This window comes from Siniperca chuatsi, linkage group LG17 (genome assembly GCF_020085105.1).
Source record: "Siniperca chuatsi isolate FFG_IHB_CAS linkage group LG17, ASM2008510v1, whole genome shotgun sequence".
NCBI lineage: Eukaryota > Metazoa > Chordata > Actinopteri > Centrarchiformes > Sinipercidae > Siniperca > Siniperca chuatsi.
Genome location: NC_058058.1, coordinates 19,615,268 through 19,634,424, shown reverse-complemented (window position 1 = coordinate 19,634,424; position 19,157 = coordinate 19,615,268). Strand labels below are relative to the sequence as shown.

Below are 19,157 nucleotides of genomic sequence, written 5' to 3'. Positions count from 1 at the left end.
TGCTGGACTGTACATGCCCACACAAACTTCAAATTTATTGGACTTTCCTATAATTTACCACTGCAAATCATTCAGTAACTCACATTAGGCTATTTCCTGAGAACAGTGTGTCCCAGAACAACCTGATTTGGGGGGCAGGAGCAGCCTAGTGTTGGCAAAGTTTAATTTAATGTTGAGGGAAGCCTATTTATGATCTCCAACACATATGTAGGGTTGAAGGCCAACGCGTATTTCATTAGCCCGACTGTTTCCACGCACGGCGCATTGCGGAAAACGAATTATACCGGTCATATGCAAAAGTGGAAATGACATTCAAATTTACTGGCGAGGGTTCCAGCCCGTTAAGCATCAATTTCACGTTTAGTGAGCAGGAAGTGGACATCTCTGTTAAACTGGCGATGATTGGTCTTAATGGATGGAGAAAATGGCCTCATTGTGGGCCCCTAAATCTTAACAAATTGGAACAAGGGATTTAATCCTTCATATATTATTATTATTTAAATTAAATACAATTATTATTGTAGAGGAATATTGATTTATTATAAAAAAGAATAGCTTGTAGCTATAAAAGTCGGTTATTGACCTCACTCACTTACCTAATGAGTATACCTTAATCACTAGTGAAAGGAGTAAGTTAGATATATCTCAAAACGCTTTTGAAAATGTCTGCATCTGATATGACTGGAGAGGGTACTGTGAGAGAGAGAGAGAGAGAGAGAGAGAGAGAGAGAGAGAGAGAGAGAGAGAGAGAGAGAGACGCGCAGAGAAGGAGCAGGTCTGCAGTCTGAATCTTGGCGTCGCACAGACCCGAGACGAAGCTGCGGGCAAGCGCTGCGATACTGGGAATACATACGCAACATACTGCATATTTCTCTCTATACAATAAGATCACTGACCACACTCCAATGTTGGCTGAGAACTTCTAAAACGAGGCGGCATTTCTTGGATCCGGATAACCTCTGTGGCTACCCATCATTCGTCGTTCGTTTATCCGAATCTCGGTCTAGCGACGAGTTTAGACGTGGATTATCGGCACCGCAAATGTTGTCTTTAAATGGGGATAAATTAAAGAGAAGGAAAAATAAGTGCTGCGGGACAAACTGAAGGAGGGATCTCCTGGTTTTGACGTGAGTCTGGTAATAACAATTACATATGTGGAGCGGACGAGGGATTTTCGTGATTTTTTATGCGTTCGGGATAGATCAGTGACCACTTGAATCACGTCTCCCCTTTGGTTTGCCTTCCCTCCTTTCCCCCCTCTTTAGGTGTGAAATCTATCTTCTCACACAGAGACTCTGAACCCCTCGGTCCCCGCATGACATGGTTCAGTCCAGCTGCGAGATCCGAGCCTCCTCCATGCATTGGGATTTTTCTCAGCACCGACACCGAGTGAATCTCCCTTTTTTGACCATCTGAGAACTATCGTGCCTGCCAGACCAGAGAAAAGCCCTGCCATGACCGCCGCTTCAAACCGGGACGGAGCAACGGGACTTCCAAGGAGACCGGAATGCGCATGCAGGAAAGGGGACGGAATACGGATTTTTGCTCTAATGAAGGCGGGAGTGCAGGCGCATCATTGGAGCCGGGTGCTGTTCTTATATATGGGGCTACTGGCCGCCTCAGTAAAGGGTAAGTCCCCATCTCTACAGCTGAAGTCATGCAAAATGCAGCAGGCTTACCCCACTCCACCGCCCAGCCTCCCCGATCCCTGGCTGAATGCAAATCAGCAACACACACACTCACGCATCCTAAAGGTGCATTTAGGATCAACCTTGCTGTGATGTCGCTGTTAGCACCCAAAGTTATTAATAGAGGAGAGGTGGCTGGTTGGGTGGCTATTTTGGTGACACCAGAACCCTTACGAATTGCAACTGAGCTGCCTGTCTCTCCCTGACTCTGTTGATGCGTTTCATTAAAGGACTGTGTTGGGTGTTTTTTGAGGGAGTGGGTGGATTAAATGAGCTGTAGGGATGTTTAAATAAACACCTCGTGTGAATGTTGCTTCCTACAAAGGAGGTTTTTCAGGTAAAGAGAAACGTTAGTTAGGCATGGGGAAACCAGTTGAGGTGGTCAAGTAGTTGTTACGGTGTTGTTCAGAGTCCAGGGTGTGCGTGAGTGTGTGTGTGTGTATGTGTGTGTGTGTGTTTAGAGGGGGGTGTTCTTCTTTCTGACTGTTCCTTCTCAGTTTCCCAGCTCAGACCCCGTAAGATTCTCCACTCGCTCAAGTAAACATCACTGAACAACATTTTGTGTACAGTTTCTCTCTCTCTCTCTCTCTCTCTCTCTCTCTCTCTCTCTCTCTCTCTCTCTCTCTGTGTGTGTGTGTGTGTGGCAGCGTGCGCGCGTGTGTAGGGGGATAGGCCTAATTAACTGGCTGGGTTTTCTGTCCTTGATTAATTGCAAATGGAAATCTCGCAAACGGAGCTGGGCGTTCAACAGATTATCATTGCTATGAATTTACTTTCACGTCTTCGCAACCGAATGTGTTTCTGAAAGGAGAGACTCAGTTACAGGTCCATGATTTTTTTTTTTCTTTCCTTAGCCGTGGACATTCATTACAAAGGGCTGGTGGCATTATTTAGAGCCCAGGCTTTTCGGGGAAGAGCCGCAATGATTTTTGCCATCCCGAGCAGGTCCTTTGGCAAAGAAAGTCAACCGTTTAATCACTGTCTTGGCTCCACACCACAGAATGGGCACTATTTTTAGCAAAAGCCAAAAATACTGCCACGGCCACAATATGAATTTGACAGTGAGTCATGGCTCTGTGTTCGCCCACTCATACCTTTGGTTGGACAGCGCATAATCCACGAGTGAGTGGAAACTGGGCACATTTTCAGCATCACCAAAGCACAGCAGGGCCGTGTCGTCTCATACTGTAGAAGTGTGGTTTGAGCTTGAGCATTACTATTTTACAGAAACGTCACCCCTCGTGTCTCCCACCAAATAAGTCCCACTCGTCACCCACTTTTGATCAACCATGTGTCATCAACCACGCAGATGGTTGCGGTGAGATGTAGGTTTATCACAAGCACAGCTCAGTCCCAATGATACAGACAAATCTCTCTTGACTTTTCCCGCGGAGTAAATCTCATTGCGGCTATATTCGTTTGAAGCTTCTTGTTTTATTTGCGCCCAGGGAGCTTTTTATTGCCTACTCTCTTGCCGTTTGAGTCTACCTTTGGAACCAATAAAGCGACTCTAACTTATTGCACATATTTACGAAGAGCGGGGAATGGTAGACTATATATCTCCCCCTCCTGTAACAACGTTTACTTTAAACGGTGTCAATAAATATGTTTGAATATCACACGCCGGCGTTGAGGTGGTCTGGCGCTTCCCTCGGTGCTGCAGCCACCAGCAATTTCCCCATCCTCCCATTGAGCGGCACCAGAGCCTCACACTATGCTGAGAGGCGGAGCGGAGAGGGAAGAGAAGACCAGGGGTTAGGTGACATGTCTCTGCCCACATACTTTATCAAACCAAAGCAAGACTTGCCAATTAATGCCCAGCAGTGGCTGATACATGTATAATGTTGCATGTTGGCCAAATAAAAAGGCTCATTTCCACGCTATGTTTGATACGCATCACGTGTAGTGCTTTAATACTGTCTTCATTCGTCGGCCGGTCTTACTTTCAAACAATTTTCAGCCTCCCGTTTAATCCTATTATCGTTCCCCAAGGGCCACGCAGACAAAGATAGAGACGTGGGAGAGGTTTTTGACAAAGATATATTCAAGAGAGAGCAGTGCGCTGTCTCCCTGAGGTCAAAACCAGCTGTCCCAGTGGACTCGACGCTCAATAAACGGTAATCAACCTCTATTCATTTAAACGTACAGAGCAGAGGATGCAAAGGCCGGGTAGGGGAGGAAAGAGAAGGGACGGGTGGGGGAGGCAGATGAGGATGACGTGTCTTGCCTATTTGGTGCGTGTTTCGGCTCTCCACTCCAGCTCGGCCGGTGTTAGATCATTCGTCATCGGCGCATGAGACAGTCGCTCAGCGTGTCCATTTACACGCAAGATCACGCTTCGTCGTCCTCTCCTCTCAACCGCGCTCTCCTTTATATAAAGGCACCGCGTTGTGCTCATGATGCAACTTGCAGTAATATTATGAGGACTGAAGGGCTTGATGCCCCTTTCCGTTTTATCTTTTTTACTTCATGACATTTGCTTGTATTCGCACAGTCATAAGGTTCCTGAAGAAAGAGACAGGGCGAAAGTGTGTGCATGTGTGTGTGTGCGTGCGTGCGTGCGCTCACTGGAGTGTGTATGCGTTTCCAGACAATAACGCAGGGAGAAAAAAAAACCTTTGGTATGAAGTCGCTTTTGAAGTTCCACAAATCAAAAAATTACTAACATTTTAATTTTAAAGACCTTCAGGTACAAAAGGCCGCGGACCTTTATAATTGATGCAATTTTAATTGGGAACACCTATTGGGAAACAATACTATTATGATTTAGCAATGCATTTACTGAGATAAGAGAGGAGTCTATTAGTTTGAATAGACTTTTTCTTACTTAGACTTTTATTTAAATTTTTTTTTTTTTTTTTGGGGGGTGCACGCTCCAGTGACCCATGGGGATCCCCAAAACTCACTGTATGGTGACATTTTCAGCACCCTGGACAGCGCAGTGCCAGCTGAATTTGCCACTCAGCTGGTTCTCTTCAGCACCATGGACAGCTCCCCCAGCCAACAGCCTCAGCAGCAGCTGCTCCTCTGTGGAGGGCTAGCTGGCTCTATAAATTGGGATTTCTCCAATGTTTTCATGGCTTTGAACCCTCAGTTAGACACAGACTTCAGACCCCTATTTGACCAGATCATATAACAAGGTTTCTGCTGTTGGTTTTATACTGAATTTAGTAACTGTTCTACCTTCAGTCATATACATTATCTCATTGACATAGTATGTAGAGCTAAATTGATTAGTCTACTGAAAGAAAAAGCCAAATATGACCTAGTTCAAGCCTCTCAAATGTGAGGATTTGCTTTGATATTAAATGAAATAACCTCAGCCTGTTGGTTGGACAGAACAAGCAATTTGAAGATGTCAACTTGTGCTTCAGGAAATTGGGGATGGACATTTTTTCTGTCACTTTATAATCAAATGATTCATTGAGAAAATAACCGGCAGATTGATTGATAATGAAACTAATCATTAGATGCAGCCCTAGTATGTAGTTTAGTGTAGTGACATTCCTCATTTTTGCTGGGAACTGCTTAGGATCCTCACTCAAGGATCCATGTGGATGCCAAACCCCACATTGTAAACCACCATCATGGAGGCCCTGTATTGCCTATTTCATAACTGTTGGCTAAGATATGTGGAAACTAAACTGGAGTTGGTTTATTGGTCTTGTGAACACGCATGATCACATGGATGAAAATGTTGTGTTGACTTCCTGTAAATCCTTTAAACTTAGCAAACATAGAGTCCCATGTGTCTTATGTGTTTTCGTGATGAATAAATGGGCATCTCACTTCCCTTTTGTTTCTCACCTCTCTCCCACCTGTCTGCCTGCTACTCTCAATCTCAAATCCTCCACTACCTGCACGCTCTGTTGCTTCCTATCTCCCATCTGCTCTCTACATTCACCGTTGAGCAATAAAGGATGGAATGGGAGCTGAGAAACAGATGACATTATCTATTTACTCAAAACAGAAACGTCTAGAATGCAAAGTAGATGCGTATTGACGCGTTGTTGGCTTTCCTACTTGAGCAAAGAAGAAAGAACTGTGGAGTGGGAGAGAGAGAGGTGGTCAAGATAAAGATGGGATAATAAAGAGGTGGCACAGGGAGGGGGGAAAACAGCAGGACAGAAGTACTGCAAGGGAAACTAAGAGGCAGAGAGGGGAGACGACTGTTGGAGTATAAAGGGTGATAAGCTTACACCAGCTGAGAGATAATCTGGGCCCTATGTTTCTGTGCCTTTTGAGTGCTGGGTGATTTTCCTCTCTTTAGTAAATTATCTATTTGGAGGGCTCATTTTCTTATCAGGCATCAAGCAGACTGCTATTTCAACAACTAACAGCGTGTAAGTAAGCTTGTGGGCACGTGTGTGTGTTTGGATGAGTCTGTGAGTTGCCACCCCCATTCACTCTAGGATGATTAGACTAAAGTGTTGACAAGCAGGTCATTAGCTAGCTCAAAAAAGGGCCAATGAGAGATGGAATGTGTGTGTGTGTGTGTGTGTGTGTGTGTGGACATGGGTGCATATGAGCACATATGCAGCTTTCAGATGAGGCAAATGCTTCGTCCTCGTGAGCACCTTTCTTTCCCCACCCACCTGCTGATGTGTCACCCTGCTCCTCTCTCTGTCTTCCCCTTGTACCTTCTCCTTCTATCCTCCCTCCATCCATCCCGCCACCCCTCTTTCTTCCTCCATCCTCCTCTCTGGTGAATCACACTGTCATCTGTCTCCAGATGGCCAGAGCTCTGTCACTGTGCTCCGTCACACTGTTCACAGCCACACAGTCACTCTCACACACACACACACACACACACACACACACACACACACACACACACACACACACACACACACACACACACACACACACACACTCACTCACTAATTCATGCACACTCGCAGACTCACCCCCCAAAAAATATTCCTAAGTGCATGCATGCCGCCATTTGCCAGTGTACACAGCTTCATTGACTTTTACACACACTCACGTACACACACGCACACACACACACACACACACACACACACACACACACACACACACACACACACACAAACTGGACCATCAGAGCTTATGAACTTATAACCAGATTAAAGAGGCACTCAGTGATATGATGAAGAACATCCAATTCATTTTCATGGGCTACAATTCAATTGCTTCCTCTGCTATTTCATCTATTAAACACTCAGCAATGGTATTTGAGTTTGATAGTATTTCCACAGTAAAATAGTTTGCTTTCATTAAATATAAGCCATACACATATGCAAACTGAGGCATTTATATATCAGTGGGCTCTGGTTGTTAAGTCGATAGTTCAAATCTGACACAAGCAGAGAAAAACCTGGTGGAAAACAAATGAGAAACACTTGTTTCCTTCAAATATGACTCTCAGCATGTCCCTGAGCAAGGCGTTAGATTAATAAATGTATATTTGGCTGCTTCACTTATCCAGGGAATATAAATCAAGCACTATTGCTCTATTCTGGCAGTGCTTATGCATCACATTCACAACATACTCCTGTGCGCTCTTCTGTTAAACTACAGTCTTCTGCTGTTAGCATTTTAGCAGCTCATCTCCATTAAAGACACTGGATGGTGGATGGAGCTACAGCAAAGTGTATTGCTCAAGGACACATTATTCTTGATAAGAAAGTGGATTTAATTTTGCTTTTCCTACCCAAATATCCCAGTAGAAGACAAAAGAACAGCTTGGTTGCACTGGGCAGCTCCCAGATGTGAATATGTGCAACTACTGTAACAGCCGTGCAACTGCTGTGAGGCAAGACATGTCAGGAAAAGAACATACATGCTCAGGAAAATATATAAATAAATAAAAAATCCAGAGCTCACCCTGAGCCATGTATGGTAACAAAGCTATAACAAAGAAGTCTCAATCTTGATTCACATCCTCGTCTTCCTGTTATTATCAAACATGGGAATTTGCTTCAGCTACTGTAAATCTACCAGCTACAAAGTGAGAGACAGATGCCCTGTCTGTCTTGTATAGACACATAGCTCAGGCAGGGGTTTCTTTAGCATACTGGTTTACACTGTTCTTATCCGATATCAGTGATCCCAGAGATTGAAGATTAGATCCTGGGCAAGAGGTATCTTGTCCTTGTCTTGTTTCCTTTCCTGTACTGCTTCTCTCTCTATTCAACGTATAGGCAATCTGTCAGTGGTCTTTTTCTGGGAAAGAGGCAGAGTCATCATGTGGAGAGAGTCAGTGAATGTGTGTGAGTGTGTGTTTGTCTTGCATTCCTAAACTTTTATGGTCTAGTTTGAGTTTAGCATCGAAAGCATATTTACTTTCACTTATATCTTTTTAGGATTAATGTGGTGTGGCACTTGTGTATTGTAGTCAGTACTAATGGAAGATTAAGAGTCTGTGTTCAGTCATGTGTGCCTATCTGTGCATTCACAAGCATTTGTCATAACTTTGTACGATGGGAAAAAGGACACTACTGGTCTGGAATAAATTACTGTAATGGCCTGAATAAATACAATATTAAAAAAGTGGTGGTCCAGACGTTTACATATTCACAAAAGCTTTTGTTCTCATTTATTTGAGTGAGCAGTGGCTTTTGTGTTTCTGTTTCTTTAAAGCAATAGTCTGACATTTTGGGAAAGCTTAGCTTAACACAGAGACTGGAAACAGGGGGAAATAGATAGCGATGCTCTGTACAAAGGTAACAAAATCCACCTACCAACACCTCTAAATATCAGTAATTAACATGTTATATCTCATTAGTTTAATCTGCACAAAAACCTGTGGTGTAAAAAGGTTGAGCTGTGGTTTTACGGTAGATTTAGTGCGGGACTATTTTCATGGCAACAACAAGAATATTGATCTTTTCAGCTAACTCAACATGAGAGCCAATAAGCATATTTACCAAAATGTCTGACTAAGAGAATGTTGTAGGTTGTTTGTAGCCAAAATGTCACTAGGCCAGCAAGCTTCTATCTAAAGTCAGTCTAAAGTGTGTCTGCTGGAGTTAATCACCCTCAAAGTGTCCAATGTCAATGTAAATTTACGTGACTCCTGCACTCTTGTAATAAAGTGTTTTTTAAAGTGTCAAGTGTCCAAACCAGTTTAACCTAACGTTACAGCAGTTGTCAGCTGGCTCATGTTGTTGTTGATGTTTTGCTGCCAGAGAGAAAATAAATTCGTAATGAGCGGAAATGAGCAGAAAGTGTCTCCTGATGTCTTTACCACAGAAATGGACCAGACAGAATTATTTGTCAAGCAGTCAAGAAATACAGTGTCATAAAAAAGTCATGTTAGAAGATGACAAACCCAACAAGACATTCAGAAATGTTATCTCATATCTGGGCAATCTTTTATCTTATATTTGGGCTTAATTTATAAAGCCAACTACTCTGTTAATGATATTCAGGAACAAAGAGACAAATATTTATCATCTTTGTCTGAATTTTCATGCAAATTAGAGGGAACCTTGTGTCTGAAAATACATTAGGAAATATGATTTAATGTTATCAACTGTATTATCTTAACTAAATATCGTATAGACTTTGTTGCCAATCTGACACACTGCCAAAATGTGTTTGTCTCACCATCTTTATATTTGGAAAAAACAACAACATTGTTTTTAATTTACACATACATTTCCCATGCAAAAGTTCCCAATGTAATGCTTCCAGCAGTGTGGAAATGCAACATGTGGAGACAATAACTTCTTTCATTTAAAATATATTCTCATCCAGTTAAGAGTGATACATCTAGCCCATTAATAAGGATTGTGGTCTGCAGCTGACACTTGAGCCTTCCTGGGGTGCAGTTAGGATCTGAGTTGAAAGGTTAAAGTGTACTACAGTAAGTGAGGCTGACTGATCGTCTGCTGCTCATCTATCTCTCAGTGATGGACGGAATAGTCCTGCTGGGACTGGTCATGACCTGACCTTTGGATCGGTGCTTCCTCTCTGGTTTAATATACACTGCTCAGAGGGGATCAAATGTTCATGAATGCCCACTCACTAACGCACACATAGATCAAGAACATGTCCGGATGATCATCTCATACATTTAACACATCCATAATTGCATTACCCCACCTCCTGTTGATGCTATTGATTGCTTAAAGTCTACAAAGTGTAGTTTTCACTTATTTCTAGTGTAATGTAAGTGCATATACATGGCAGGATGTAACTAAGATTGGCTCCTCGGCAGAGATTCAGTCTAACATAACTCAAAGAATCCAGCTGTCAGATGTGAGCAGAGTGAAAATGAGGTGATAATAGACTTTCACTGTTTCACATATTAGTGTTGCACAATTAGGAAGAGAAGACTTAAATTATTTGAGGCATGTATGTGTGTATAAATGTGTGTGTGCATTTGGATGTGCTGTATGTGCGTGCCTGTGTGGTGGTGTGTGTATGCATGCGATTGCGAAGTGTTAGGGCTGACTCAAGCAATAATAAATAGTTGAGGAAAGGGATTTGTCTTCATATGTGTTCTCCTGTTTTCTTGTTGTCATAGGAATAACATACAGCTTCTTTGACAGGAGCAGTGAATGAGGCTCTTGGAACTGCACTTCTCTCCTCTTTTTTTTCAACTCATGAAGTAGAGGGGGAAGGTGGAACCCGATTTACAAATGTGCACAACCACCAAAACACACACACGGCAACCCAAAGGGATGATTGTGCAATTACCACCACCGTGCAGGGGAAGGACGGCCCCACTCATTTGGCAGACACTCCGTGAGCATGTGGCTATATTGTAGTTAGTCATTGTATTGCACAGTAGTTTGCTTAACAGGGAGAGTGTTTCCAGGTGAGGGAAAACCAGGGCAGAGAGAGAGAAATGGCCAGGGCTGAGTACTCGGAAGCAAGGCTGGTAAAATTCTATCCCAAATACAAATGTGTGCGCACACACGAACATAGAAACACACCGACACATTTCTCCCGGCATCTAGCCTCACTGTGTGTTGTGTGGGAGGCCCAATTGTATCAGCACTGAATAAACTCCCCCACAAAGACAGGGGTCTTTCTAAAAGGGAAGAACATCAACCGTAACATGCCTTTGACTCTGAATGGGCTATTTTCTATTGATCAGCTTGGTGCCTTGATATGTGGGTTGCTGAGGAGCTGTTTTGTTCACAGCAACACCAACTTACCATAGAGCTATTTAAATGTATTGAACTTGGTAAAATCATTTTGTGGTTTATGGGATGGGCTGAAATGGTGTGAAAATGTGTGTTTGGCTTTTTTTTTGGGTTGGGTGGCTGGGTTGCAGGTCCTTTTGGGATGATAATACTGCTGGTTAAATATGACCCAGCTGGAGGGAACTGCCCGGCCGCCCCCCCTTCTCTTCCTCTCTGTCTGAGAGAACACATGCTCCATTGTGCCTCTTTTGCCAGCCCAGATAACAGTCAGGAACATGTGCATGCACACATGCAAGTGAGCATTTCTACATGCACGCCTCTTCTCTTAGCATGCAGGCACTTTCTTTGATGCTTTAATCTTTGGCTGCATTTTTGCACGTGGGTGTTGTTTATTTTCTTACCAAACACATTTCACCCTCCAGCTCCATGTTGCTGTGACAGTGTGATTTTGTGTGTTTGCGAGTCTGTGTGTATTAACTATGTGTTGCCAAAGTCGTCAACAAATCCTCGAAAGAAATGCCAGAGCCTGATAAGTGACTGTCACAACTGGCGTCATTATCATGGTATAGACGCATGTGTTCCCTGATTTACAGCTGAGAGTATGTTATGTTGGCAAATGCATTCACGTATGTGTTTGCTTGAGCATCCTCTCTGTATGTGTTTACACAGATCACTGTTTTGCTTCACACATTCATGCGGCAGGAAGCCTTTCCAAGCTCTGAACGTGCACCGTTGGAAAAGCAAGCTCCATTTTTCTGCCCTTTTAAGGAAACAGCATTTAACATTCATCCCAGTGGAAACAACCTGTGAGGGGGGGGGCTAAGTGGGAGCAAGCCTATCGCAAGAGCCTTCCACTGCATTTGGCTTGTCTGTAATGGCAGGCGGTGTCGTACTGGCCCGGACATTAGCCTAATGTATGGAGGCGAGCGGGATCGCTGAGCTCACCCATTTCCATTTTAATGGCGGCCATCTAGAGGTTAATTCGGATATGATGCGGGCAAGGCGTGCATATGCGCTGACACGTCAAGAGACAAATAGTGGTGCTGAGAGGATCTATGGGGCGGAAGGTTTATCTTCCCACCAGGGACGCAGTTACTGGCACACACACACACACACACACACAAAACATTTGGTTGTTTGAAGTTTTCTCATAGGTTATATGTGATATTGGATAGCTTTGTTACTTGATAAACCCCAAGGGACGCACTTATTTAGTTGGAAATTATTCCATGTTTGCTCCAATGGGATGCTCATTTTGTATGGATATAGCCCCTGATAGACCGCATGTATGAAGATTTTATGGTTTCTCTTGAGAATAAGGAAAGAGCTAAACTCTTTATTTTAGCTATGTGTTGCGGGAGACTTGGAATAGGTAGTTCATGGTCCTATCTCAATTTAATGGGTGAGCACATGGTTCTTGTCAGGTTTCCTTAGCTATACTGTACATGTTTTGGCTACAAGTGGAACAAGTAATTTTCTGTTGAATTGATTTAATATTTCAATATTTTATGCCGCGCTAAGAAATATTGCAATTCCGAAGGACCTTTCTCAAACATCTAACAATAAGTTTCATTGTATTCATCATGCACAACATAAAAAGTAGGGCACTTCTATTATTGACTGCAAGAACAGGATGGTCTTTTGTCCAAAGGTAAACTTGAATGATAGATGGGAGACCAGATAGAGGCGGGAAGGGATAATGAGATGTGAGTCCAGAAAGGAGATTTGCAGTTTTGTATTGCAAGTATTGTTTGTGTTTTTATGGTATTATGTGAACGTGATGTTAACATTATGTTCGGCAAGATGAAATTTCCTCCCATTGAGGGTCACTATAGTCAGTGTAATTGCATCTAAGCTGAGGAGTGACATGCAGATATGTGACACTATACTCAACCAGCGTATAGGGATTACACTCATACATGTGCAGACAACTGATACCTCCATATGCAGACATGTGTGTGCACTTGTCTCACTTCACACAAACAAAAGACACACACACTGATGAAGCACCCCTCCAAATAGACCTCTAGGATTCGCTAACAGTGCAGATTAAGCACTATCTTGCTGTAAATGTCACACTATCTGTCTGTGACCTCAGCACTGAAGGGCAACAAGATGCAGAAAATAGGTAAAAAAAATCTATCCCCCTAAATAGTCTTCCTCCTCTTTCCAACTCATTTACTCCCATTGGCCGTTGCTCTTCCTCTCGCTGACCTTCTGACATGTTCTTTCTCGCAAACTTTCATTCCTCCCTGTCTTTGCCTTTCTGCTGCTATTTTTTATTCCCCCTAGTTTGTCCCTCATCTCACCTTTGCTTCTATTCTTCCTCACATCATATCTTCCAAATCCATTTTCTCTTATGTCCATACATTCAGTCAGCCAGTCAGTCTATTTTGTCTGTCTGCCCCGCTCGCCCTCGCTCTCTCGCTCTCCTTTGGTCTCTCCCTGTCTCCTTCCTCCGCTCTGAGGGGTTGCTGTCCTGCCAGAGTACAGCACAGTGACCAGCGATTCATCAAAGTGTCACAGCGTACTGCCGCAGCTCTGTATGCCCGCTACTAAACAACTGCCCTGGCAAAGCAAACAATAGCTCCTATACACAAACACGCACACACACACACACACACACACACACACACACACACACACACACACACACAGGTAGAACCTGGAGTGCTGCCCCAGCAAGGTCATACCTCTCCCTGTACACCCATTTGGCGGCGTGCACACCAGAGATGGTTAGTGCCAAGCGGATCCTGCCAGTGGCACAGTGGGCTAAGCAGTGGACAACATGTCTGTTGAACATCCACAGATATCAAGCATAGTTAACATTCCAGTACAAGCCAATGCAAATAGTTCCCACAGACATGCTGAGGGATAAAATACACTAACCACTAGAACAAGTTAGCAATTTTCCTAATTGCTGAACCAGCGTATTTGCTACTATTCCACATTCATAATGGTTCACCTGAACTTACACAACTTGGACAAAAACATGACCTAGCTGGGGTCTAGCCAGACTTAAACAGCATGGCCAGCAGTCTGTTTAAGGGGTCTTTATGGTGTGTCAGTGGGGTCAACTACAGGATGGGCTCTGCCCTACAGATTTACACTGAGGGGCTTCACAGTAGGTGACCTGCTCCCAGCAGCTAATTTCATAATGCACCCTGGGCGAGGCTTAAATAATTCAACCAAGCCCAGAGTGCAGGAGCTACTTAATCAAAGGCTCTGGGTTTTCAAAGAACAGAGAGAGTAGACTTACAGTCCCTCAGTTTACCTCAACCGCACTTGTATCATACGGTGGTAAACTATTTTGTGCGTAGTTGATCCAAGGAGAACAGGGATCAGTATGATTACACAGTGCAGCCAAATCTTCCCAGTTATTACTTAAGTGAAAATCAAACTTGATGATGTTGTAAATCTGTCTTTAATGCTCACAAAAGTACATTCTCAAGTGAAGTTTGATGTTTCTGTTTTTGTCCAGTTCAATTCTGCCCATCTATTTTTCAGCAAGGATAAAATGTTTCTGGCTGCAGCCAAAAAAGCAACCTCTCTAAAAGCACTATCTTGGTCTTTTATCCCAGATTGTGTGCGTCATTATCGATTTAAGAGTCGGTCACTTGGCACAGGTGCTCACACTTCAAAATAGCATTTGGTAGAGCTCTGGCAGACTCAGTAGAATTATTCTCTGTCATGAGTTTTTTTTGCTTCGATTAATTGTACCCATGAAACACGGAGCCTGCTTTCCCGCCTGGTTGATCACCTGTCATATATCAATATGCACTGTACAGCATGTTCCATCCCTTAATAACACATGCTCTCAGATGAAACACATTTATTCAGTTGCAAAACTTACTCCTCTGGTGTCGTCTTTCAGCTTTGTAGTGTTTTTATTTTAGCTGCCAATACTGAGGAGGGCTATTACACTCTAAACATGTTGATGTGCAAGAGGTTCACAGTTCACTCTGACCCCTATCAAGCTCTGCCGTCAGGCCGCTGTATCAGCCATTGATTGGCATTTGTCTGAAAGAGGTCTCGTAATGAATAGGAGATGATGAGGAGATTATTGACCAGGCTGTGTATAGGAAAATCACATAGGAAAGGAGGATTTGGAGGTTTTACCTGGATTAGTATTGACCTGATGGTGATTGGGAGGGTGGATGCTCACTTGCTGGGCCTATTTAAAGGTTTTAATGAAAAATCCTATGGCGAGAGCTCTTGCTCTGTTCTTCTCTCTAGTTACTGGTTAAAGATGAGGACTGAGAAAAGACATGAGGAAGTACACACTGTTATGCTGTTATTTTCAGCACTCTATACAGTATAAGATATGTTTAGTTACTGCCAATCTCATTTTACACAATTTTAATCATTTCATCGCCACCATTCATGGTAGATAGGTTCACTGTAACACATGCAGATCTCCACAGCAAACAAAAGAACTGAACTCTCAGTGCAACATTATACACCTAACTAAAGTGTATTCAAGTGGCCAGGGTTCAAGTGCACACACATTAGCATCTTTTGGAAGAGGTCAAGCGCATATAAAGCGTTGAAAAGTGACGGCTGAGAGTGGCCCCTGCCTGTTTTTCGATGAGACAGGCCCCGGGGAGTCAACAGTGGCATGATGGATATAGTGTGACTGGAGATGCTATTATCCTCCTGCTGCTTATGCCATCCAGACAGTCTGGATCTTTACCCCCCCCCCCCCACACACAAAAAAAATGTGTTGTGATACCGTTTTGCTGTGCTACCTGGAACAAAAAGCCAATATTGGTTTGTGTGCGTGTGTGTTTCAGCTAGTGTTTTTCTAGCAGCATCTCAGAATTCCTCAACACCCTGATGTGGCACGTAGCCCCTGAAATCTTAAACACTGGGCTCAATTATTGCTGTGAAAACAAATGTAGCATTCGCTCGTCTGGCTAACCAGGGATTATTCATGTCTGTGCTTAATTTTTTTTGTCATTTCTTTTCTTTTTCTCTCTGTGCTTTCTTTTTTAACGTTTATTTATTTATTTTTTATTGTGAGTAAGATGGAGGGGAATGAAAATTGCCCCACTTTTTTTCTTTTCTGTTGTCTTGTCTTCATGCTTGGTGCCTTATTACCTGTAAATCCCTGCTGGTTTTTCAGAAATGAGGCACGTTTCAGAGTGAAAATTTGGGCAGAACTTTAGCTTTGGGATTGTTCTACCATCAGAGCACACAAAGTAGCACTGACTCTGTATGTTTCACAAGCATTCAATAACAAGGGATACACATTGCCCCCAGAGGGATTTAACAAAGCAGCCTTCACTTTTACATGTTTCGAAGCTGCAATGCGTTAACTCAAGATTCTTGTTTTTTAATACCCTGTTTTAATGCGTTCAGGTAGTGTAGCTCATTCTGATGCATTGATTTATCCCAGGCATTTACACATGAGCATGGATATAAATGAACAAAACAAAAATAATATCTACTGCGAGTGTTGCATTGTTTGTGTTGTTGAATAATGTGGGTTATGCAGATAACAGATGTCCTCCAATTATACTCTCCTAATTATATTTTAATCAGGCGGCATTATGATTCAGGTTTGTGGCTGAAGCAAACAAAGGGAAAATACAGATAATTTGTATAAATAGCATGTATTTTTGCACAACATTCTAATTTAGTCCCTCTAAGAGGACATTTACTTATGCAGGTTCCTTTTATGTAACCATAACTTCACTTGTGGTAGGTTGCTTCTGAAAAAGGAAAATTAATTCGCAACATGTTGCATTCCTCCTTTCTTAGTTCAAAAGCAACTTATGAAAATTAACATTAACATTAACCTTTTTTGATTGGAGGAGATAACCATCACCATCTAAATATGTCTAAGATCAAATGAGTGTTATTAACTACAGGGTGATAGCCATACATGCACATACAGACACAAATTTGTACATCAACACTGAAAACACACACTGACAACATGTTTTTACTTACAAAATGTAAGTGCAATCACTCATCAGTCCACATTAGGGATTAATTACAACTAAATCCCTAACATTGATTAAAAGTCTCAGCTGTGCTCGGATCGGTCGAAGACAAGTCATTTAGCTTGGGGAATCAAAACACACACACACACACACTCATAGCCCACACTCCACACACGTCCACCCCAAGCTCAGTACTGATACATGGCAACACACACACGACTGAAATTTAAGATTGAAGGCAGTATGAGTGGCTGCCGACAAAAATGCAAGTTGAGTACAATTAATGTAGTACTCAAGTGTGCCTCTCTTTGTGTGTTTCCTCTCCCCTCCTGTCCCCACATCTTCTCTCCTCCAGCGATGTCATGTATTAACGTGGGAACCTATTACTAATAGGTTGAAAGGGCCAGTGAGTGAACAAGTGTGTGATGATGGAGGTGGGGAAAGCTAGGAGAGGGTGAGCCATTTAGCACTGCTGTATTAATGGCTTATGCTGCACGCTGTAGGTGATAATGGATGTTGAAGCATTTGGTGCAAACTGTTTGACTGTGGGTGCGCAGTTGTGTGTGTGTGTGTGGATTTGTATAATTTATTTTTTTTTTCTTAGATGTAGAGGAGTGTCTTTTATTTGGTTTAATGGTCTTTTAAAACTTTCTTCACTCTGCTAGCTGTTCTAAAATGCCTTACACCCCTTTAATAACTGCATATGTCTTTTTCTCTTTACAGCTCAGAACTGCAGTTACACACTACACAGTCCCAATGGGACGATAGAAAGCCCCGGCTACCCCTACGGTTATCCTAACTATGCCAATTGTACATGGGTGATTGTGGCGGCGGAGCACAACCGGATACAGCTGGTGTTTCAAGGCTTCGCCCTAGAGGAGGACTTTGACATCTTGTCTGTGTATGACGGGCCACCCAGCCCAGGGAACCTGCGGACAAGGTAAAGACGGCCTAATTTTTTAATGTGCATTTATGTGATGGTTTTTATTATGTCAAGGGTTTTATTTGACTTGAGTGCTGACACCAATTTTCATAATGTTGTCATGAAACCCATGGGAAACCCAATTTTTCAAAAATGTAGTCAACAATTTAACATTTGAAGGCTAGTTCTAATTTGCTAGTGAAAGGCAGTTAAAGGCATGCAGTATGTTACAATAAAAAATGTAAGACTGAGGAACATTTAAAGGATAATTCCAGTTTATTACAATATTTGTCATATATTCGTAGATATGGAAATCATTCCTATTGGTAATAATGACACTGTACCCAGCAAGTTAACCTCCCCAAATTCATTATTTTTGTCAGCCTACTTTGAAGGTAAGGAGACACTTTATTTTGAAGGTTTCAGTTGTATACCCTGCTGTGATTTGTATCTGGATTATTTCATCCTAGAGGGCGTTCTTTTTAATAATGATAGAAAAAACCCAAAAGAAGAGAGTCTAATGTATTGAAAAATATTATGTCTACACATTCATATAACTTTTTGTAGTACATGAAAGTTGTACTTAGTACTCGTGTTCCACAGGCGGAACAGTGGGGGGTAAAGGGCTGAGATCTGGGAACACTGTGATATCGCAAAAAAAAGGCAGAGAGGGTAAGAAACACGAGCGTTCAGACAATCAGACAGGTTTTAAACAAACCCCCAGGTTAGAAAAACTTATTTGGAAGAGAATATTAAGGTGAACATTATATATTATTTTTCAAACTGTTGTAAACATCCATCACACTTTACAGACCAACTTCCTGGTTCAACTTTGAACTATGCTTAACGAAGTAGAGCGTGCACGCAATGAGACCTTATTAGTGACATAAGGTTCACTCAATTGTGGTTTTATCTCCATTTAAAGTGGTAGCCAATCTGGCTAAACTCTTGTTTACTGCCTGTCTGTTTGTCCAACTTCTCATCTCTTACACCATCAGATTTTGTTGTAGTGATGTCACTGTTTTCCCAGATCTCAACAATTACTGCAGTGAGTACATTGTTAATATAACCAATTAAAAAGATGGCCAATACCATTCAATTAAGACCCAAGTTGTATTAAACTGAAAATGTCCTTTATAGAGCCATTTGGACTTAAAGGTGATGAAGGCAGTGGACTGGAAACTGGCAAAACTATACTCAAGACTATAATCAGTGATGCATTCAGAGGCAGTTGAAGCAGATCCTTTGGTGACTAATACAAGCCTGTGACTCTGTGGACACTATGACAGCATCCAAGGTTATTCACTGGGATTCTGGGCACATTTTGTGCTTCAGAGCTACTAGCAAAATGAAATGAAGCTCACTTGGGTGTGAAGACTCAAACAAACAATTTCTGAATCAACAGTCTCATCCTCCCATCAATGTAACAGCATCAGAATGGGCTGTATTATATTATATAATATTTTGCAAACTGAAA

General features: G+C 42.4%; 1 protein-coding gene across 1 annotated transcript in view; it reads left to right on the top strand.

The window, feature by feature from the left end:
* The first annotated feature begins 764 nt into the window (after window positions 1-764).
* Window positions 765-19,157, top strand: part of csmd2 (CUB and Sushi multiple domains 2) — a 232,329-nt gene continuing 213,936 nt past the window's right edge. Inside the window, exons 1-2 of the mRNA XM_044171930.1 lie at window positions 765-1,629; window positions 17,482-17,698. Of these exons, the coding sequence (XP_044027865.1) occupies window positions 1,455-1,629; window positions 17,482-17,698 (392 nt within the window). The 5' untranslated portion in view covers window positions 765-1,454. The remainder of the gene's footprint in view (window positions 1,630-17,481; window positions 17,699-19,157) is intronic.